Genomic DNA, 21,523 nt, shown 5'->3' on the forward strand with positions numbered 1-21,523 from the left:
GAGTATAGCCTTAAGAAGTATATAATTCATTGTTTCTAGTTCCATGGACAAGGTAGAAAGATGTACGAGGGGTGATAGTGATCCTATGCAAGTCGCTCATAAGGAAATAGGAAGACAGAAGATCTATCACCCTCTGACCGCTATCGCACATATATAACCGGTGCTATATAGCGGCACAACTTGCGACCATCATGAGTGGGATAAGAATAATATCATAATCATCATTATCACAAGGGGATAAGGGGTGTACTTCGTGCCATGTCGTCGACTGGGTATCCATAGGTTGGGGACGTCGACGCTCCACTCCATGGGCTGAACTGCAATAATTGCTCCTGCCAATACGTGGCAGAAATTACGCCAAAATCTGTCTATTACTGCCATGAGCTTTGTATCTTCCAACTGAATGTCCCTTCACATCCAGGCTAACATGAGGCGTCGCGAAAATTTCATGAATGGGAACCATATTATGGCAGGGAATCTATATAGAGGGTATATCACAATTCGGGACTCAGCCAGTTATATCGGTGATACTATATGCATCACTGCCCAACCTCTACCAAACCTACTGTATCCACGTTTCCAGTCTCCTAAGGAGTATGATGGAGAGAAGGACATTGCGACAAGTGGGCTTGACATGGTCTGTATGCCTGGCACGCTGCATATGATACTTGATATGGGGAATCCAGAGGCCAAGTGGCCGCCTAGAAACTAGTTCACATCTGTCGTAAAAGACATAGAGAGGTGAATGGCGCTGTGGCCAAGTCCAATCGCTGCCATACTTTGCCGATCGTTGCAACATGTTATGGCCCCGCCCCAAAACGGGTTTGCTGTCGTTGTATACAACCCTGCTTCTCTCGAGGCACTGGCTACTAAGTAGCTCCCACCTCTATGTTTGAAAAACCCAATAGCCAACAGTTACAAACTTAGAAGGTTGGCACCTTTGGTGGATAACATTTAAACCGGCTAATGAGGGGTTCTTTCGGCAGCCCCGCGAGGTCGTAACTGACATCCCACTTTCGGACCGATATGTACGGCTGCATGCAGCTGTGACTAGTCATTTGGTCCACTGCATAAATGCCTAATACAATTTTACCCTCTATTGGGTCCTCGTCCTTGCTGACCCCCTGTTTGGGCAAACCTCCTTTTGCAATAGAATATGACGTTGCTGAGATTCCAGGGCTACAAAACCTGACAGTAGCTATTCGGGAAGTTAATAACGCAGATGGCACCAGGACCAGAGCCACCTAGGCGTGCGGTAACGCCTCATCATTCTAATACCTCTCTCTATGAAGCCAAACCTGAAACCCTTCTCAGTTTAGAAGTGAAACATCCAAAATGTCATCCAACAAACGAGCCCTCCTGATCGCCAGTACATATGGCGGGCTGAATGGAACCTTAAACGACGTGAAGACCATGGAGGGCCTTCTCACAAGACGAGGTTTTGAAATCATCCCTTGCTACAATGAAAGTGCAACTCGTGCTGGTATCCTAGAGGCCTGGGCTAAGTTGATCGAGGTCACGTCTGCCGGCGACGCGGTGGTGATCTACTACTCAGGTCACGGAGCCTTAGTGCACGACGAGAAGCGAAAGGAGAAGAACAAATCATGGCAGTTCCAGTTCCTTGTCCCAGTCGACTACGACGAATCGACCGAAGGGGACTTCCGGGGTATCCTCGATGTGGAAATATCGTACTTGCTTCGCGATACGACGGACAAAACCCGGAACGTGACTATTGTTATCGACTGCTGTCACTCCGGGAGGATGTTCCGCGATCCGGACGAGGAGCCTGTTAAGCAGAAGAGTCTGTCGAAAGTCCAGTTCCATGATTTGAATTCGTACTTGAAGCAGCTTCGAGAGAAAGGGTATTTCCATGGAGAGGTGTTTCAGTTGGGGAACCCGTATGCCGTTCGGATTGCTGCCGCGGCCACGGCGGAAAGTGCTTGTGAGCATATCAATGCGCGCGGGCAGTGGTCCGGGGCCTTGACTGATGCGTTGGCCAAGGCCATGGGGGAGACGGATGGCATTGATGTGTCGTGGAGGACTACGCTTGTCAGGGTCTGTCAGCTGGTTAACACCCGGCACCAGTGGCAGCATCCCCAGGTCGAGGGACCAGACACCCGAGCACACTTCTCTCTGCAACATGTCAAGTCAGGGGCACTGTATATCAGAGTAGAGAATGGTAAGGCCATGATTGATGCAGGGAGTGTGGTTGGTGTGCGAAAGGGGAACGTTTACACCGTGGTTCCATTTAATCCGGATGAGGCAGAAGAAGGAGAACCAGTGGTGGAAGCCACCGTTACGGCTGTGGCTGCATTCAAATCTAAAGCTGCACTAACACATATGCCATCGTGGAGGAGTATACACCGCGAGGGTGCCTTGGCCTTCTTGCAACATGATGTGGTTGACAAGCTACCGGTATCTCTTCCTCCAGACTTGGATGGTCTCCAAGCGGGTGTGGCAGAATCCAGATACCTCAAGCCTGCCAGTCCAGATGACAAACAGTCACCATTAGCCGAGTTTCGCCATGAGGAGGGCTCTGTTTTGTTAGTCGATAATGAAGGTATTCGAATCAGATCACGCTCGATCGACAGCACCGAAGAGGGCACGTCTCAAACATTCAGTGACATTATTGCCGATGCAGAGCGGCTTGCCCGGGCAAAGCGTGTTCGGGAATTACGCTGCGAAAGAAGACAGGATCTACTGGCACATAATTTACAGGTCACGGTTGGCACCGTGGAAGACGGCGAACCGAAGGTGAATTTCCAAATGGCAGGGAGTGATCGCATCACCGAGGGAGATTCCGTCTACATCCGTCTCGAGAACGCGGGCAGTACTACCCTCTATGTTTCCGTGCTGAATATCAACGTTGTTGGCACTGTTTCATCGCTGACTGGAGCATGGCCCCTGGGCATTGAGCTCCCGGCTGAGCTTGATATAACACTTGGAAGTAATTCCTTTGATGAGCTAGTGGGCTCAGAAATATTTTGGCCGAACGGCGTCGCAACCGACCTTCCTGTAGAGGAGAGGTTTGTTATCCTTGTCTCCAACCGCCCAGTCAGTCTAAACTATTTGGTGGAATCGGTAAACCTCGACGTAGACATTCTGCGCGATGCCGCTGAGTTTGTCAAGACCGCAGCTCATCTTTACGATATCGTTCATGTCCCATTCGAACTTCACGCGAAGGATGCAGATTTGGACGATACCCCTTCCCTAGACGATGACTCTTCCAGCGAAACCGTGTTCTGGGATGCTCTGGACGAACCCGCGGACCAGTGTATTCTAGCCACGAACCTCCCAGAGCCTGAGACGGTGGTCGAATGGGCAGATGCTCTGAGCTATCCCTTAGACTCCGTACCCAAGGTAGGCCACATCAAACCCCATACATGCGCCACTGCTCATCCACTCAATAGGGCATCTTTGGGGCCATTGTCCGAACCAGCAAAAATATCCCGCCATGCATTCGAGTAATAAACCAGCATACCGAAGAAATCACCGTGGTGGTATCTAAATACCGACCGAACCGGCTATTATCAGAAGTGGGGATAAATGCCTCTCCCACAGGTGCGGGCATAAACTTCAGCACAACGGTACTGTCGACCCGTATCAACCCGTTCACTTCGACCAAGGCTAACTCTATGACGGTAGACTTTCAATGGCCCAGCAACGAAGAAGACTCTTGCGTCTCAGGCAAATGAATGTGGGTGCTGTGTTGCAACCTTTCCTCTCTGGTCTCGGAGCGAAGGTTTCGGTGTGATCAGTATCTTCAAAGGCCCGGAAAAGATCTTATATATTGAAAACGACCGGGTACCCGCTGGGGCGACAGCGTACTTTGCAAACAAGCCCAACCTGCGGCTTGAGAAGTACGCTTCCGGGCAGCAATGGGTATGAACTTAGAAATTCGCTCATACATTTCCCTTGCTGTGACAAGTTCAAACGCCGCGCTGTTCCGACTTCAAGTAGCCAGTAGAGTGGCTAATGGGTATAACTCGGTTATGGTATGCCAGGGCAGCAGCCAGCTAAACAAACTTAGTCTAGCTAGTTCATGGTGATCAAATTTAAAAACATTAAATGGCGATGTGCTTGACTCTTAGCTAAAATGCTCTTCCCCAAGTCAATGGTTGTGTGAGGGCGTGAGTCCAGGCAAACAGGCTCTCAACTAGACCAAAATGCCGTATCAACCTGAATCTACGACTGAGATTGCCCTCTGCTCGCACCTATATAGGTTACCACCATTCCAGATGGTAATAAACCTCGCCGGAGTATTGGTGGGTATAAAGTCGTTTATAGAGAGAGAACGAAGTGAGGTGTAAATAGGCAGCTTCGTCCTCAAGGACAGCAAGGCGGTCCTAAGCTAGATGACACAGTACAATCAAAGTCCGACAGGGCAGTGCAAGATTCCATTTCACTACAATGGGCCATTTGCTCCGGTTTTACACTGGCATACCTTGGTTGAGGAGAGCCGAACGCCGTCGAGGATTGGACCCAAACCATTCACCCCTTAGTATCTATCACTTGTAAGATATGCACAAGACCTTTTATGGCAATCCAGTGATGTATGAGTACTCATTCATTCCTATCAGGGCAAACACGTTAAGGACATCACATTCGAAGACTAGGTGAGCAAACAATTGTCGACCCCTAAAATATAACGAGAGCCACTCATGACGAGGACCTGTTTAAAGCTTCCGAAGCTGGTTAAGGAAGACTCCTCTCCGGGACTCCTACCGATCCAAAATTTACCGTCCCAAGCCTGATGTAAAACGGCGTTCTTCTTATTTGCAATGGCGAAAATATCCAATCGACCCACGTCCCAAGGCACAGCTGAAATGGCCGTAAACAAGTTATCCTTGCCAAGTTCGGTCCATGAGCCCCATGTGCCATTGTGCCACCACAAATGCCGAGCCTCATTCTTCGCCCCTCACACGAAGATACCCAGATAGCCCTTGCTCCAGCTGCGCTGCTGGATGCCTCAGGCAGCCAATCCTCCGCCCCTTTGTTCGACCACCTCATGCCTCTCAACCAGCTCAACTCACTCACCCATGTTAAATCTACCAATTGTTCTTACATTTCCATTGAAACCCTGTCCGACACTATGGATACCAACGCGCTTATCGATCTCGTCCACGAAGTGCAGGGCGCAATTTGGGTTGATAAGATCAATGAGACCCACCGAGCAGGCCGCCTTTGCGAATGGGTGTCAACTTTCCACCCTGACAAGCTTCTCTGTAAGCTTGAGGGAACGTTTCACCATGGCGCATTCAATGCCGGCGTGAAAATGGCATTTAACGACGGCATGGCCTGGATGGTGCGTTTTCCCCGTGTGGGGATGGTCTGTGACGACTACACAGACGAAAAGGTTGCGATGGAGGTAACGGCCCTAGATCTTGTCCGCCAAAGAACTACTATTCCTGTCCCGAGAGTCTGGGCGTGGGGGCCCGCTAGCAGCAATTCTCTTGGCCTCGGTCCATTTATTATTATGGACTTTATCAATGGCATAAGTCTTAGTGATCTTCTCCGGGATCCTCATGCGGAATGTCCTACCAGGGTTATACGGGAGGATATTAGCGATGATGATATTGGCTTTATTTACAGACAGCTGGCCAACTTCTTACTACAGCTTTTCAAGCTCGATTTTGACTCTATTGGCAGCCTACCATCGGCACAAGCTGAAGCCGAGGACACTACACGATCACGTCCACTAACATTCAAAGTACACCATATTCTCCAAGATGGAGGAGTTGACACTTTCGGTGCGCCTTCTTGTTTCTTCTTGCGCTTTACTGGCAGTACGCTCTAGTAGATTAACTATATTAACTAATAATATTATCCAGGTGACCGAGCCCAAGGATTTACCACAACCACCCAGTACTTCCAATATCTTGCCGAGCAGGACTGGGAGCAACTTCGTCACCAAAAAAACTCTATTTTTGGTAAATATAACGCTAAAACTAAATATCTCGCATTCAAGGTCCTGAAAACCTTTATCCCTGACTTGATTCACGCGAAATATGACCGTGGCAAGTTTAAACTGATTTGCGATGATCTGGGCCTAGCAAATCTGATCGTGCGTGGTAAGGGAGATTTCACTGTTGTTGGAGTCGTAGATCTCGAGTGGTCCTATATCGGGCCTGCCCAGTTGTTTGGCTCGGCGCCATGGTGGCTTCTTCAGGATAGGCCGGTTAACACCGCGTGGGAGTACCAGGATGGCGAGCCTCCTAGGGTTGCTTCCCGGTACTTTAAATACCTGGATATTTTTGTACGTGTTTTGGAGGAGGAAGAGGCAAAATTACCCGATCACAAAGAGAAAGAGCTCTCGTGTCTTATCAAGTGGTCACGAGAGTCCGGGGCCATGTGGCTACATATGCTGCTTTCATCGGGCTTTAACGATCATCATAGTTTTCCTTTTGTCCAGCTCCGTCAACATTTAGGGACAGAATGGGCAAAACGTGAGGAGGAACTGGATGATGAAGAAGAGCATACGGCATTTGCGTTGCAGAAGATAACCGAGTTAGAGAGGTACGATGAAGCCCTGGCGAAGCTCGAAGAGAACAAGGTGCTCATGGACAATGGGAACATGACCAAGGAGGAATTCATCACCAGAGCTCTGGCAGAAGGCGACTATTTCTCGTCTTCTAAGGGCAGTTAGAGATTAGGGATGAGGGATTGTTTCACACAATAACTACGTAGCTACCCTTACAAGTAGCGTATCTTCCGGATGCGTTGCTCATCCTTGGCAAAACTTTTATATAGGATGTTGTTCTCTTTCGGGTTACTCTGCTTATTGTAGGTCATTATTAGGCGTTGAATAGATAATTGTTAGAACCAGTGTACTTCATTCTTATTTGTGGGTGGACAGAGAACGTGTCGCTAGCGCGTCGACGTACAATGATTAGTTTCACTCCTAACCGTTCATTCATTACTATTTAGTGAAATACGATGCTATAAACAACTTGGATTGTGAGATATTCTATGGGATACTGATCCAGATTGTCTGGAATGAGTGCAAGCCAGTCGGGCTTCAATCTGCAGCAGATAGTTGCATTGCACAAATCCCAGTATTCAGGATACCAGCCGGGGATTTCCCAGTCTATGAGCGTAATTGTGAACTTTGGACTTCCACCCTCGTGAGATTCAAGCTCTTCAACCATGATATTTCCCGGTTGCAAATCCCCATGGGTGAAAACCGTGCGGTGGCCGTGCAGTGTGCTATCAACCATTGTTTTCAATAATCGAACATACTGAGACGAATTTTTCTGGAGTAGCCCTTATATATCCTCCTGTCTTGACGCCTGCATATCCCTTTATTAAACAATTACCTACATGAAATCCCATAAATAGAGTTGATCAATAACTTTCCCTATGACTTTTCGACAAGAATCAAGGGTCAGATCGATCGAGTGATGTTTAAATTAGACCGCTCAGTGGAGACTCGGTCAGTTATCAGTGCTTATATTGTCAGTAAAATAGCCCTGGCCCAGCAGCAATAGCAATCATCTCTGATTCCTTAGTCCGTCCAGTGTTGTGGTGTAGTTACCACGAGTAAATTACTAGTAGTCGTACTCACTAGCATCGAACCGTCCGGCATGCTGGCCTAGACCAACTCAGATTCACAAATCGGCATGTTATATTCCTCCATAAAAGCTTCATTCGAGTTGCCTGGTAACTGACTCTTGCCATGACCCCACCAACACAGAGATTAGGCAGGAGAGAAATGATATCTTTTGTACCCGAACACATTCTACTTGACATATTTCCGCAACTCTCGCTTCAAATAGTAAACATGACAATGCCTCACTAACTCAGGCAACAGTGGATAAACCCATTGAATGATAAACACAGAAGTACAAAAGACCAAAGATGTAAGCCACGTGGTACGAAGCCCGTACCGCGCTCGATACGTCTCGGAGAGCCAATGGATGGTAAAGATACGCAGAATCGGCGAGAAAACCAATACCCAAAGGGGCAAGTTATGAGGATATAGAATATCATCAATCACACTGAGTACTGCAGGTGTCGCCTCAAAATGGTGAATCTCGTGGTTCCAATATTCCCAGAACTTGTGAATACTTTCTGGCCACATATCTGGAGGCACCTGGAGAGATGTGCCAAATCGGAATGCATCTTTGTAGAGGGCCTCTGTAGATTGTTCATCCAGCAACCCGAAGAAGGTCTCTTGCACGGTTAATGTTGCGACGAAAAAGCAACTGGCAACCCAGAGCTGCTGCTTGGGATCCATTGCATTGTAATTTCGTCCTCTCACTCCTCGGTGGGCCTTGTTGACCATTCTGGTCACATAGTCCCTCTCTTCGGGCGTTCCAAACACGCCGTGGATATATAGAAAACTGTAGTAAACTCTGGACATGGGATCGGTTCGAAAGTAGCTGTGACTCTGGACCCCTTGTGCTACTTGAGGATGGGAGTTCACAAGAATATTGGCATACTGCAGAGAGATAAGACTGACGATCTCGCTGGTTATCGCTTTGCAGTTGATTAAGTGGTCCTTTGTAGACATGTTACCAGAGGATAATAGTTTATACATTGCTGAGCCAAAATCAGGAAGGTGGGAGTGCTGGTAAACCGGTTGTGATGGCCGATATTGCAGCGTGGGGGAGTTTGCGTACTCAACCGGGCACACCTTTCGCCTCTCAGGAACAGCGTGCATCTCTCACCCCAATCCTATCTTTGAGAACTAGCTTACGTCATGGATTTGTAAGAGTTCAGCTCAGGAATGTGAGCTGTGATGTGGAGAGCTGAAATGGGAACTATCCCCTGCATGGCGCTCAATAGCGGTGGGAAAAAAGCAATATTCTGCACTTATGCGCCCTGCCTACCTTGTTTTAGCCTGCAAATATTTTTACTTTTACTTGCCCCGAAATGGTCTAAGGCAGAAAGGAATGGTTCCCCTTGCTACCATACTCACAAGGATTACTCGAGGGGAAAGATCCACTATGAACTTGGTACAATGTAACCAGCCGTGGATCATGATTCATGATTCTCCCGATCAGAATTTGGCGGAGACCCTACATCCTGATTCCTCATCACGGTGTTCTCCATTGGAACCATGGGACGCTAATCTGCCATCTCTATAGGATATTGTATAATTAAATATCCATTGGAGATCTCGAGCGTGGTAGTTCACCGCTATTCCTAGGCCACCGATCTTTCGGGATATGAGAATCAATGCAAGGTAAAGACGACCTAAAACTGAACTCACCCTGCTGAAATCGTATCTCCGCAAGTAAAAAGATTCGCTATTTTCTGGTTGCATACTCTGTAGTCAAGTCCTTTTATTCTTTCTCGTTCTCTCAGGACTATGCATCTACAAACGAGTCCATTAATTCTCGCATCGCCTATGCCATAAGTTCGACACTACTAAATTGTCTCAAGTTTGTATCCTTTTCTACTCAAATCCACCATACCTTTCGTCCCTCCATGATGGCCCTTCTATGTCCCAGTCAGTATCATCATCCTTCATGCCCATCCACACCGAACGCCTACCTTAGCATTGTTCGGCAGCAGACGTCTCCAGGTGTCCCAGGAACTGTATCTCCCACAAGTCTTGGTTCGAAAAGAACCAGTCCCGCTCTTCACACTTTGTTGTGACAATCGTCCAGAAAGCTTGAGGCTGGTCGAACATAAATGCTGAGCATGTTGCGCTTCACGCACTGCCCAACCTGCCTTCCTTGCATAGAGTCTACATCGCAGATGTTCTTCTCCCCAAGCTACTTAGCTTCACATTTTTCCAAAGCTGTCTTATAGAGAGAATCGAGCAGCTTGATATAGTCCTCGCTCAGTTCAGGAGCGCCCATCTCCGTAGCCTCCGCCTTGATGACCTAGATGCCCATTTCACGCACTTTGCTCTGGTAGTCGAATACCGTGACTTTGCATCTGGCTTCACATACTTTTGCTTCGGGGCTAAATTAAAATCCTAAGCGCTAGCTATCGCTGTCATCCTACGTTCTGTCTTTCGTATTAGGTTAAGTGGTATCCGTGGCCAACGTACTATCCTCCCGCCACCATCCTAGTCCGATGCAGATGAGCCTGATGTATCACTCAAACCCCACTTCCCTGGTGGACACAAAATTCCACAGCTTCTTCGAAAGCTTGGCTAAAGCTTAGTTTAGTGTGGACGACTCATTTCCACTTGTTTTAGGAGAAGTTAATCCTTCCCAATATACTCCGTAACTCACGCCGGAATTGTATACCTTCCTCAGCCATTGACTGCTTAACGTTGGCTCAACAGCCAATGGCACTCTGTCTGAGCAGAACTTTTCAAATGCAATTTATTAATTTCTGTTCATGCTGGGGGAAACGTTCTTGAGAAGACTGAGAGCGCAAGGATGCCAGTGTCACTGTCGCCGTTTCTTCTTTCTTCTCTGTTCTTACTCCAGATAATACTTTCCCCATATATACCTACTATCTTTTTAACTTGGCTAGTGAATGTCCCGTCCCTTCTGTCTATGAACTCTCTTAGAATGGTCCGTGGGTCAGGTTTGTGTTCAAAATCTAGGTCTAACATGCGAGATTCCGCAGTTGTTCAGGTTGATATGATTCATCCCAAGATACTATCCTAAGAGTTTTCCAATGCTTGTAGAGCCTCGTCGACGCCGAGGCTGCGAATGATGGAACGCGAAATGAAGATAACTTCCCAATTGGAAAGGTTCGTCTTCGACTCGTGCTGGCTTTCTCGCTCCTACATTGTCTCTCGATCATCCTCTTCGGCTGGACCATTCAATTATCCTGATCGCGTCCATATCGCCGTTCCCATCGTTTCTACCTTCATCACAGGCTGGACGGCGGTCTTGACTCAGTCTATCATGACTTATCTCGTTGATATTTTTCCTGATAGAAGTGCGGCGGCTAGTGCCAGTCTGAATCTCGCGAGATATCTGTTTGCTGCGGGTGGTACCAGTTTTACCATGCCCATGGTCAATGGGGTTGGTGTTGGTGTGGCGTTCATGATATGTGTCGCGGTGCAGCTTGTGGCGTTGATTGGTCCTTTTATACAGTGGAGATTTCCCGGCGCATGGAGAAAACAGGCGCAGGATCGAGGGGCGATGCATAACTTGCTGGCAAGATTTACTTGGAGCAACGGGTCGAGTTTGTTTGAAAAGCGGACTCGGGATACGGTGTGCTATATCACAAGTACCACATGTATTATACTTGGAAATTACTGTCGTTAAATATCAGGATAGGACAGAAGAGTAGATATTAGAGCATTAGAATAATGGATGATAGAATTACTTCAAAAGCATTGGTCACTGCTCGCATTCTGTGGTTGCCATATCCGCCAGTGTGGACACATAAAGAAATGGATCTTACCTGGAACAGGTGAATGAGTAAGATTCAATAATAGTTAGATGTGCTTATATAGACAGCCGCATATAAGCCTTTTCGGGGGTTAAAAGAGCGTTTGGTGAACATGGACCTGATAGCTCCAACCTGCCCTAGTGAGTTTTTATCTAGCTTTTTAGTTATGTTGGTGTAACTTCAACCAACACGTCTATGTAACCTCGTCATGAGCTTTATAGCTATATGGAGTTGATGCTCCATTGGTATGCATAAATGTAACTGGAACCATGTTTACTAAATTTATATTGTGGTGGCCGTCGTGGCAATATCACATCTCCATGGCCCGAGGACTCGTTATGATGTGTGTCTGAGTGCAGCGTCCGTGTTGCCCTTGTCATAGAGGTCGAGAAGTAGCTAAGATATAGCTATCAGGAGTTTGTAGTTTCAGTCAAAGCTTTTGTAGGATTGCTGACTTCCCTCCCGTCTTGTAATGGGATGGCAAAGGAGTATCTCTCGGACGGGCCACCCGCAATTCTAGATCTATGTTCACTAATCCCTTACTTTTATTTTTGCCTATTATGCTAGATACTCATTACGTACTGAGTGCTGAGTCACGCAAATATAACGACTCACCCCCGGCTATTGTGGACAAGATCGCTGTGCTCCGCCACTAACATCCCTACAACCCACTTGCATTATCCACAGATGAAACACATATTGCATGAAAGACTTCCGTATGGCTATTTAACTATTGACTGATCCTAAGATCTGTGGAGCAATGGTCTCGAAAACGTCAGCTTTCGAATAGATCTGATGCTACGGGACTTGGCTAGCCGGGATTGCAGGGCATACCTTGGGCGGCATTCGTCATGCCAATCCTTAGCTCTATCTTTCCAACATGCCGCTTCAAATCGAAAATACATATATTATTTCTATTTACCTCTGGTGAATATTATCATAGCTTCAGTTGGTAGATCAGGCAGAGTTGCGCTACCTCCCTCACGGCTTTACCCCAGGTTGGCCTGATTACAAGGTCCCAAAAGTCCGCAGCCTCAGAGCCAAAAGCAAGTGGACCTTCTTTAATTAAGACAAGCTCTCCTGACTCGAATCGTCCGGGAGAGCTTCGGGATTTAACCCAATTCTAGAACGACCGGTGTGATGATCCACTCTCGTGAAACGGGCTACCCCGTAGTTTCATCATGACTTAGTTTAATAGACAGGACTGCGCGACAGCGATGCAAACATTCTATTACCCCCAGCTATAAAAGCACTGCAGTCGTCCCTACGGCCTTCCCGTTCTGTAGCTCACTCTGATTACTACCTCCCAAAATGGTCTCTGCTAAATCCCTCGTCACTCTCGTTTTCAGCGCCTCGCTGGCGGCTGCCACCCTCTCCCCGGCGTCATCCAACACCAAGGGAAAGTGCCCTGGCACACTTAATTGTGACCGTATGTAGTTTTGGCTTGCAAGTCGATGTCAATACTCACACAAGCAAACAGCTGCCAAGACGTCCACTGCCATCCAGGCTGCTGAGTGCTCCCACAACACGAGAACCTCGAGTACGCTACTTTCCTCCCCCTTTCTACTAATCTTCCTATTCGAGTTCATACTAATGGCATCAACAGAGACACAAACCTTTGCCGTCTTCGTCACTGACCACCAATACGATTCCTCTCACGGAGCCCCGTACGGAACATGCAAGGCCTACACCTGCACTGCACCCACCGACGCAGAGATGACGGATTCTGATGAGGATTGCTGGACTTTCTTCTGGAAGTAAGCTATCCCCTGCTATGAATACATGTGTGATCTAGAAGGCAGCCTATACTAACTGGATTGTCGCGCAGTGACAACGGAGAGTCATCCGGTGTCGGAACGGGATGCATCAAAAGCCCTGACGACGGCACCTGTGGTTGCGAGAACTCCGATGGAACCTTCGTGTATGGCGGAACAAACTGTTCCTAGATGTGTTGAATATGGCACGGTGGGTGCTTTAGTAGAGAGTAAGAGCTGTGTATGTATTGGCTGGATTTTCCATCTGTCATCAACTAGTGTGTATATCCTTTTTCAATGGAAAGTAGTAAAAGGATGCCAATCATGCTTTTTCCCGTCCTCTATCTTTGCTATCAACTGTTCAAATTTGTCCTTCGAGAAATACGGACTGCCCAAATTTCCAGTAACAAAACGCTTATCATCCCAATACCTCCATCGATTGTAATAATATCCTAACTTGTCCCTCAACTCACGATTCGGAAACATGTCATTTAGTATCTGACTGACGTACAGGCGAGGAGAAACCCCCGGGCACGCCGCATTCAGCATGGCAAGTCCATACACAGCCAGTTGTGTTTTCGGATGGTGATACTTGAGCTTTTGCTCAAATACAAGCAGCATTTCAGCTACATGGAAATATGCCTGCTTTGCTGATTTGGCATTATCTGCTGCATCGTGCAAGATGAGATTCGTGTCCCATAGCATCTGATCTATAGCTGGAAATGTCCCGGACGTTGTTGACGCAAAGGAGTCTGTGTTCGTCGAGGATTGTTTCCAGCTCCAGACCAGGTAGAGGTTTCGCGCAGGCCGTGCCTGCATGGGCAATTTGTATTCTGGGGGAAAGCTCTTCGACCCTATACAGGTAGTTTTCAAGAGAATTATATCAAAATGGTAGTCGCAGTGTCTGATAATGGTCGGCTCAGGTGCTCCCTGTACTTGACAAACAAGGTCACCTTTTCGGATGTCTCTGGCCGAATCTCGGACAGTCCATACGGTTACCCGGATGTCGTGTTGCCTTTTCGTTGTCCAAAAGCACTCTCCAGTGAAATAAATCGATAAGATTTGGCGGTTATGTGAACTCCTTTGTACTTCATGTACTCGACCCAGAACCCATCCTTTAGCCTGGATCATTGCGGTGTCTTTATCTTCCCCAATCCTGACGGACACCGTTTCACCCAGAGCATATTTTATTAGTCTTGTGAAGAGCTCCTCCCACGGAAGGTTATAGTTGGGTAGTAGATCTTTTGCACTCGAGCCATCCGAGCTCATGCCAAGGAGGGCATATATCTTATCATGGCGTAGAGAAGCCTCGTGGGTGTGATATATATCTATTAATTCAACTAAGGAGAGTTGAGCTAGCGGATATATCCCACATTGAGGTCGAAAGATTGCTTCTCCCATATTACGGCCCATAGCGCGCACGGTGGGATTTCTATCTGCTCGTAAGGCCAAGCCGAATGCATGCCCGGCTACTTCGGCAGAACCACACAACACCCGAATGTTTCGTGCTAGGCCAACTTCTTGAACCACCTAAATCGATCATGAGTTATATATTGCGGCGGAGAGTTCCCAGTTTTTTGACTGACCCAAATACGGCGAAACCAAGACCGCTCACACAGCTTACTGAGTGCTGCGTCGTTTATGTTTATATTTCCGTCCTCGGATACTCCATATGAGCCTGCAGCCTTCGCACGAATGCTTTTCATAGCTTCATTGCTCTCGTCAGCCTCGTTGCCAAGCCAGACGACCACTTGGTTCGCTCCCGCATATATCTTTCCCATCGCCTGGATCTGTCGTTCCTTTTCTTTATCGTCGCCTTGGTTGATACAAATGGCATCCACCCATAGTATCCGCTCGAACGTAGGATCGCGAAGCCGTCGAAGCGCCGAATGAAGGTTCTGGTTCACCTTGAACTCCCCGTCCTCGATATAGATGACCTGTGACTTGGCTGAGGTACCCCATACGTAAGACAAAGCGTCGTACAGGTGGGCGCCATTTCTGTTCTTCTGGAGAGAATAGTTGAGAAGCTGGCATTTAATCGGCGCAGTGTTGTCTTCGTTTGGCAACAAGCGAAGCAGGCGGGTCCTGTCGTTCCCTGGGGGGAGTTCAGAATATCTGAAGTGTGGCATTTTGAATCCGATAATTCGATGACTTTGAAAATCCAAATCATGGGGATTGAGCAACCACTTTATCCTCTCAGTGATATCTTCGGGCCAACACGCAGACCCCACATCACTTTCTTTGGACCCTCATGCAGGACCACGTCACCATGCTAGATGACTCGAAGAATGATCGTCGCAAACCCCGCCGGAAATTACGGAATTAAACTACAAGCCAAGAATTATACTATTTGTTATGGCTTTGAGGATAGAATACATCCTTTTTAAGCACAGTTAGTAAGTTTGTCATAAAAAAGCAGAGTATATGCTATCACTCCAGCCGACTCAAGGCCCTGTCCTGGCCCCAACCGTGCCCCATCGAGTAGTCTACAAGTGTAGTTGACTCAACCCAGATCGGTTTATTGTAGACTCGCTCGACGGGGCCTTGACAGAATCACTTCCAATATTCGGGAAGTATAAATCACTACGGACTTCGAAATCTGCAGAGTGAAGGCACACCTCAAGCGAGACTGTTTATGCCGCACTTCAAAGCGGCCGGTGGTATACCTCATGTTACGCCGAGGACAAGGAAACAGACAAAAATGTATATTCTCTAGTTGCAGTTTAAAAGCATGAGTGATATAACGAAAGCCCAGGCAGGAGCAGGGCATAGTCCAAGTGACTGTCATCTCCAGGCTACCTCTGATACTTCGCTTCCCGTAGCGGCGTTAGGGCTGGTTCTACTCCCCGTGACCTGCTACTCCTACGACCCCAAGGGTCTCGCATCTGCCACAACCTGGTATACACAGCTTTCGAACTTGTTGAATATCATTCGTGATGATTAAACTCAGCCTTGGGTGCTGTAGTTTGCTTATCACTTGCCGTCTTTCACTACTAGTAGTATCCAGCCCACAAGGTCTCCTCGGTATATTTATTTATTACGGGGTACGTGAACTGCAATGCAGTAGGTGCCATACAAGCTGTTATTCAAAGAGAAAGATGACAAAAACAGTTTTTGTGTGTTCTATGTGCGACAAGAGAAGTAGTTATCGATGGTTACGTAAATTCCCCCAAGGTCCTCTCGTCCAGCACCAGAGTTTGGCATGTCACGAAGAACAAAGATGGAACAATCTACCCTTCTACATAATCCGGAAGCACGTTCTCAGACTCGATGTACCCTAAACTTCGACGCGAAGATAGATAGCCGTCTCTTGCTCATCGCCACTATTGCAGCATCTGGGTTGATTATAATGGAGTCCCGGATATTCCTTAGCAAGAGTAGCTGTCATCTGAAGCAATCTGGAGCAAGCCAGATCCTACTGAACTGATTCCTGCCATCGAGTGGTGACTATCAGCCACCCCTTTCCCACTATGACACTGTTCTATTCCAATGAGAGAGGGACGATGTGTAATGCAGTGGAGCACACGCTCTTGGCAGGATAAAAATAGTGGAACGTAGATTAAGCTAATGGGAGCATGACGAGTTCTGGCGCCGATCAGTCGTTTCAACTCGGTCTCTGGGTTTTCAGATGCTGATTTCCCATATGGTCATATTGATCTTTCAATCTGAGGAATACGTGAAGGGATTCCAGAAGGAGACTTGGGGATGAGCCAATCAAGGGAATCATGTGCCTGGCTGCTGAAATGGGAAGGGTTTGCACCGTTTGTCCGCGTATCGGGTCACGTGTGATAAGGCGCACCGCAAACGGGCCGGGCCACGTGACGAGGCGATTGCCCCCTTGCCCTTTGCGGCCAACGCCAGCCTTTGGCTTAATTTCACCGGGAATTTCTTGTCCTTCTTCTTCATGGGGTCTTCTCGCTGCTAATTTTTTTGCTCTGCTTTCCATTCCTTCGTTTATATCCCCAATTTTCGTTGTTGCTACGATCGTTCTGCGCCGCCATAGTAATCCGCCTACAATTTGCTGTCGTGGCTGGTAACATCCACGGATCGTCGTCGATCATACCGTCCTGAATTCATCTACTCCGCGAATTACCCCTTGCCCTTCTATGGGCTCTTGCCCGTGAACCTCTCTCAATTTCGACTCTGTTTTAGAACATCGACAACCGCATTATCATCATGAAGGTGCAGCGCCTCTCATCACCGTTTCTCCTCTTTCTCCTCCCCGCCATCGCGACGGCCCTGACAGACTTGGCGCCGAATCCGGCGAGTGCGCTCGATCCTACCGTTGCAGAACACGATGCTACAGTCCCCAATGCCGTCGTAGACGAACTCGCTGCCCCCAAGGTCTCCCCCAAAGGGACCCTGGACGCCCCGGTTGACGGCAAAGATGGCCGGCCCCATGCTGGTCCTTGGGTCGAGACCAGCGCGGAACGGGATCGCAAGAAACCGGCACCGCGAAGACGGAGGAGCAGGCGGACACCAAGTCCACGGACCATCTGGGCGCCGATGGCAAGCCAATCCCTCACTCCAACGATGGGGTCATGGATGATCCGCACCGGACAGGTCCGAAGGAGGGCACGCGTGGAACAGAGGGCGGAGTGTCGGAGAAGCAGAAGGGCAGCACAAATCCAGGCGAGAAACTACCAGATAGCCCAAAGGAAGCCCCTCCCTTGCCTCATAGTGAACAGCAGAAAGCCCCTGCATCCGAGGAGAAAGAAGGCAAAACCTCGGACTCCAAGATGGGCGTCGTCGAGGTAAAATTCAACCTCTACTAGCTTTGGTATGCGTACAGTAGCTGACTCGATTCGCAGAAACCCGCCGATCTGCCTGAGAAACCACACGACATCCCTCATCCCAAATCGCCGCCTTCCGTGAACGATGACCCCCTGGGCCTCAATACTCCGAAGGGCTCGGCCGGCAAGATCCCTGGTACCCCCGAAGAGCCAGTGGATGTGTTGCACTCGCTCATTGCCTCGTTTACCATGATCGTGGTCTCCGAAATTGGCGACAAGACATTCTTGGTGGCTGCCTTGATGGCTATGCGGCACCCACGTCTCCTCGTCTTCTCTGCCGCCTTCGCTGCGCTTTTCGTCATGACCGTGCTCTCCGCCATTCTCGGACATGCCGTTCCCACACTGATCCCCAAGTCCATGACCAAGTTGCTAGCCGCCATCCTGTTCTTCGTGTTTGGACTGAAGATGCTGAAGGAAGGCCGAGAGATGTCGCCCGACGAAGGTGTTGGCGAGGAGATGAAGGAGGTCGAGATGGAACTCGAGGAAAAGGAGCAGGAGCAGCTGCGTATGAATCGGCGTCGCTCGTCCGTGACCCCTCACTCTCTGGAATCAGGCCGTGCTGGTCGCGGCAAGTCTCGCTCGGCGGGCAACCGTCTGCCTTCGCCCCCTGAGAGCCTTTCCTCTTCTTCGTCCCGAGCATCATCGCCCTCGCGGGGCCGGCGCCTGGATGACATGCTCTCTGGCGTGAACAATCTTTTCTCTCTGCTTCTCAGCCCCGCATGGGTCCAGACGTTCGTCATGACTTTCCTTGGTGAATGGGGTGACCGCAGTCAAATCGCGACTATTGCGATGGCTGCGGGACAAGATTACTGGTGGGTGACGGTCGGTGCGATTTCTGGGCACGGTCTCTGCACCGCCGCGGCAGTGATTGGAGGAAGTGCTATTGCGGGACGCGTTAGCATGCGAGTTGGTAAGTGTTTCAACGATTCCTCTATTTCTGTGGATATCCGCTAACTTGATCTCAGTGACTCTCGGCGGCGCTGCGGCTTTCTTGGTCTTCGGAGCTATCTACTTGATAGAGGCCCTTTACTAGACCGTGTATTTTCTCTTGCTTAATGTGCTGGGAATTTTCATGTAACATATACACTTAGGGTCTTGGAGCGCAACGTGATGTTGGGCGCTCGACATTTACTACGTTTTAATGAAAAAGCATCTTCCATGAGCTAATGAGATTGATGTTTGACTCCTTCCTGCATGCCAATTGACGCGTACCTTCTTTTATACTTCCTATATACATCTGTTATGTACATCACTCTCATTTTGGATGATCTATGGTCCTCCCAGAAGCACCCATGTTATCCAACTGTCCTAATACACATATCGAAACCATCGGTTCTCTTTATCAGTCAAGCCAGCCCACTTCGTGTCATCAATCACCGCTTCATCGCCGTCACCCGCAGTCTTCGCACGCCTGCGATTCTCCCATGCGTAATACAAAAACAACACAAATGCCAACGTGCCCGCCGCGGCCTGCGTCGCCAGCACAGCGATCTTGGCCGGGCGATACTCCGGCGCATCCCTCGCCTGGAACGTCTGCGGGCCGATAATATTACCCACGGAGAACGACCCAGCCACGAGCGCGCTGGCGAACGCGCGCTTCGTGTGGCCGGCACAGTTCGCCATCGTCCACTGGTAGAGAATGGGCAGCGTAGCGACGATCGCATTGACCAGGTAAATGCCAATCAAGACGCCGGCCTTGTTATGCTTCGGCAAGAACGACATCAGCGCGCCCCCGATGATGCCGGGAATAGTACAGAAGATGAACCACGCCCAGCGGTGGGAGACCCGGCGGATACCGATCCCGACGGCCAACGTAAAGAAGATGCTGACGATGCCCGACGGCATGTTCAGGAGCGCCGAGTGCGGAGGCGAAAACCCGAAGCCGTTGATTAGGGTTGCCGAGTATGTCGTGACCACGCCCGAGGATACCGACGTCTGTCGTATCTCTAGTCAGTGCTCGCTTCTTTCATCTTCCCTGGTGGATAATGAATAGCTGGGCAGAGTGACTTACACAGATGGTTGTCAATGTTAATAGCCACAGCTGCACGTCCCCAACCGCCTCCCAGATCTGCCTCATATCGACCCGACTACTCCATACCCCCGTCTGGTTCACACTGACATGGCGCAACAACGCAACCTTCTCACCCTCGCTCAACCACCGCGCTTTCATCGGTGTATCGGGAATGAACAACATCGTCAGCACGCCGACCAACATGGTAACCAGTCCCAAGACGAGAAACATGATCCGCCATCCGGCAAACGAGTGATGCACCTGCTGAAACGCAAACGAGATAATGCCCCCGAGTATTTGCGCCACGCCGAGTCCGAGGTACCAGAAGGTGAATCGCGGGGCCTGTTCGCTGCGCGTGTAGAACTGGCTGCTGAGAAGCATCAGCGAGGGTCCGATAGTAGCCTCGAAGATGCCGAGGAAGATTCGCGCCACGAGCAGGCTCCGGTAATCATGGGCGCCGGCGGAGGCAGCTGCCGCGACACCCCAGAGGGTCACATTCAGGCCGAGCCACTTGGCGGCGGGGGCTTTCTGGAGAAGGTAGACTTTTCTCAGCCCATATCAGTTTCCCGCATTCACTTCAATCAATCAAGACTTTATGACAGGTGTAGAAGGGAGGAGGAGAGAGAGGGGGGGTAGGAAGAGTCGTAGTTGTATATACCGTTCGGAACCTCTGCAATCAAATACGCGATGAAGAACCATGTCGCCGTATTTGAGAAGTCATTGCCTACGAGCCCGAGATCTTTCTTGATCCCCATAACCGCGGCATACTACTCTTCCAACCGCATTTAGTTCTCGACATGATTGCTAGGGGGGGTGGCGGGACAAACACACGTTAAGCATCACTTTGTCCAAGAACTGTAGCACGTAGCAGCAGAACATGAACGGGATAATGCGGTAATCGATCTTGCGACGCAATGCGCTTATGTCTACATCATGGGTCTCGGCGACGCCAGCATGCCCCTCCAGGTACTCGACTGCATCATCGACTCGGTTCGCAGGGATATGCGCCACGGCGTCGGAATGTGTCTTCTCCTCCCCCATGTAAGCCTGGGGGTGAATACCCAAGTAAAAGCACCAGAAAAAAAAAGAAAAGAAAATTGTTCACAGAACACAAAGGGGAGAAGCAAACAAATTTCTCAAAGGGAGGAAGGAAATGCCGCAGGAAGGACGAAAGAAGAAAAGAAACCACAATATGCTGCCAGTGTCAGCGCAGAAAAACCTCCGAGGCCTGCAGTCAGAACTGACCCTGGCAAACTCTATTGGGCCAGAAGTATAATCCATCTAAGTAACTAACTCCGCCGGGGCCAATCGTGTGCGCAACCAGCCCAGCCATGCTTTGGGTCCTTGCTGCATGCGTTTGCCCTAAATGGACCACTGCGTTAGTGTGCATTGGGTGAGACTTGCGGTGGAGCTGGGTTGCTGAACAAGCTACGCTACGGGGGATCGTAGGATTTAGTTTAATTGTGGTTTAAATCCTGGTGGATCAGAGGTAAAATGTCATTTGATGATAGTCTGTTTTCGATCAACGTGCATTCCTTGCGGAGGACACCTACACGAGGTTACGCCATGCTGCCCGGTGGAATGTCTCATCCTTGTCTTGGAATGATGTCTAGCCTTTTCCAGAATAAGCAAACAATCTTGACGGCCGGAGGGTG

The 21,523-nt window shown here is 49.1% G+C and overlaps 7 protein-coding genes across 7 annotated transcripts; 4 read left to right on the forward strand and 3 right to left on the reverse strand.

Moving 5' to 3' along the window:
• Nucleotides 1-1,335: 1,335 nt before the first annotated feature.
• On the forward strand, nt 1,336-3,888 carry ABOM_003324 (uncharacterized protein; the record flags this gene model as incomplete). The annotated part of the gene is made up of 3 exons (XM_022530454.1): nt 1,336-3,360; nt 3,411-3,587; nt 3,646-3,888. 3 exons carry the CDS (start codon nt 1,336-1,338, stop codon nt 3,886-3,888), a joined length of 2,445 nt encoding a protein of 814 aa, XP_022391506.1.
• A 1,006-nt stretch (nt 3,889-4,894) lies between these two features.
• ABOM_003325 (phosphotransferase family protein) lies at nt 4,895-6,646 on the forward strand (the record flags this gene model as incomplete). The annotated part of the gene is made up of 2 exons (XM_022530455.1): nt 4,895-5,750; nt 5,832-6,646. The coding sequence occupies 2 exons, from the start codon at nt 4,895-4,897 to the stop codon at nt 6,644-6,646; spliced, it is 1,671 nt and encodes a 556-aa protein (XP_022391505.1).
• A 1,092-nt stretch (nt 6,647-7,738) lies between these two features.
• ABOM_003326 (oxygenase MpaB family protein) lies at nt 7,739-8,662 on the reverse strand (the record flags this gene model as incomplete). Its single annotated transcript, XM_022530456.1, has 1 exon — nt 7,739-8,662. The coding sequence occupies one exon, from the start codon at nt 8,660-8,662 to the stop codon at nt 7,739-7,741; it is 924 nt and encodes a 307-aa protein (XP_022391504.1).
• A 3,959-nt stretch (nt 8,663-12,621) lies between these two features.
• On the forward strand, nt 12,622-13,256 carry ABOM_003327 (uncharacterized protein; the record flags this gene model as incomplete). Its single annotated transcript, XM_022530457.1, has 4 exons — nt 12,622-12,739; nt 12,791-12,850; nt 12,917-13,067; nt 13,139-13,256. The coding sequence occupies 4 exons, from the start codon at nt 12,622-12,624 to the stop codon at nt 13,254-13,256; spliced, it is 447 nt and encodes a 148-aa protein (XP_022391503.1).
• A 102-nt stretch (nt 13,257-13,358) lies between these two features.
• Nucleotides 13,359-15,193, reverse strand: ABOM_003328 (HET domain-containing protein; the record flags this gene model as incomplete). The annotated part of the gene is made up of 2 exons (XM_022530458.1): nt 13,359-14,594; nt 14,651-15,193. The coding sequence occupies 2 exons, from the start codon at nt 15,191-15,193 to the stop codon at nt 13,359-13,361; spliced, it is 1,779 nt and encodes a 592-aa protein (XP_022391508.1).
• Nucleotides 15,194-17,240: 2,047 nt separating this feature from the next.
• On the forward strand, nt 17,241-18,890 carry ABOM_003329 (UPF0016 domain protein; the record flags this gene model as incomplete). Its single annotated transcript, XM_022530459.1, has 4 exons — nt 17,241-17,438; nt 17,489-17,818; nt 17,876-18,767; nt 18,823-18,890. 4 exons carry the CDS (start codon nt 17,241-17,243, stop codon nt 18,888-18,890), a joined length of 1,488 nt encoding a protein of 495 aa, XP_022391507.1.
• A 275-nt stretch (nt 18,891-19,165) lies between these two features.
• On the reverse strand, nt 19,166-20,909 carry ABOM_003330 (putative MFS transporter; the record flags this gene model as incomplete). Its single annotated transcript, XM_022530460.1, has 4 exons — nt 19,166-19,792; nt 19,869-20,410; nt 20,527-20,635; nt 20,700-20,909. The coding sequence occupies 4 exons, from the start codon at nt 20,907-20,909 to the stop codon at nt 19,166-19,168; spliced, it is 1,488 nt and encodes a 495-aa protein (XP_022391566.1).
• Between the last annotated feature and the right edge of the window lie 614 nt (nt 20,910-21,523).

This window comes from Aspergillus bombycis (genome assembly GCF_001792695.1).
Source record: "Aspergillus bombycis strain NRRL26010 chromosome Unknown contig00020, whole genome shotgun sequence".
NCBI lineage: Eukaryota > Fungi > Ascomycota > Eurotiomycetes > Eurotiales > Aspergillaceae > Aspergillus > Aspergillus bombycis.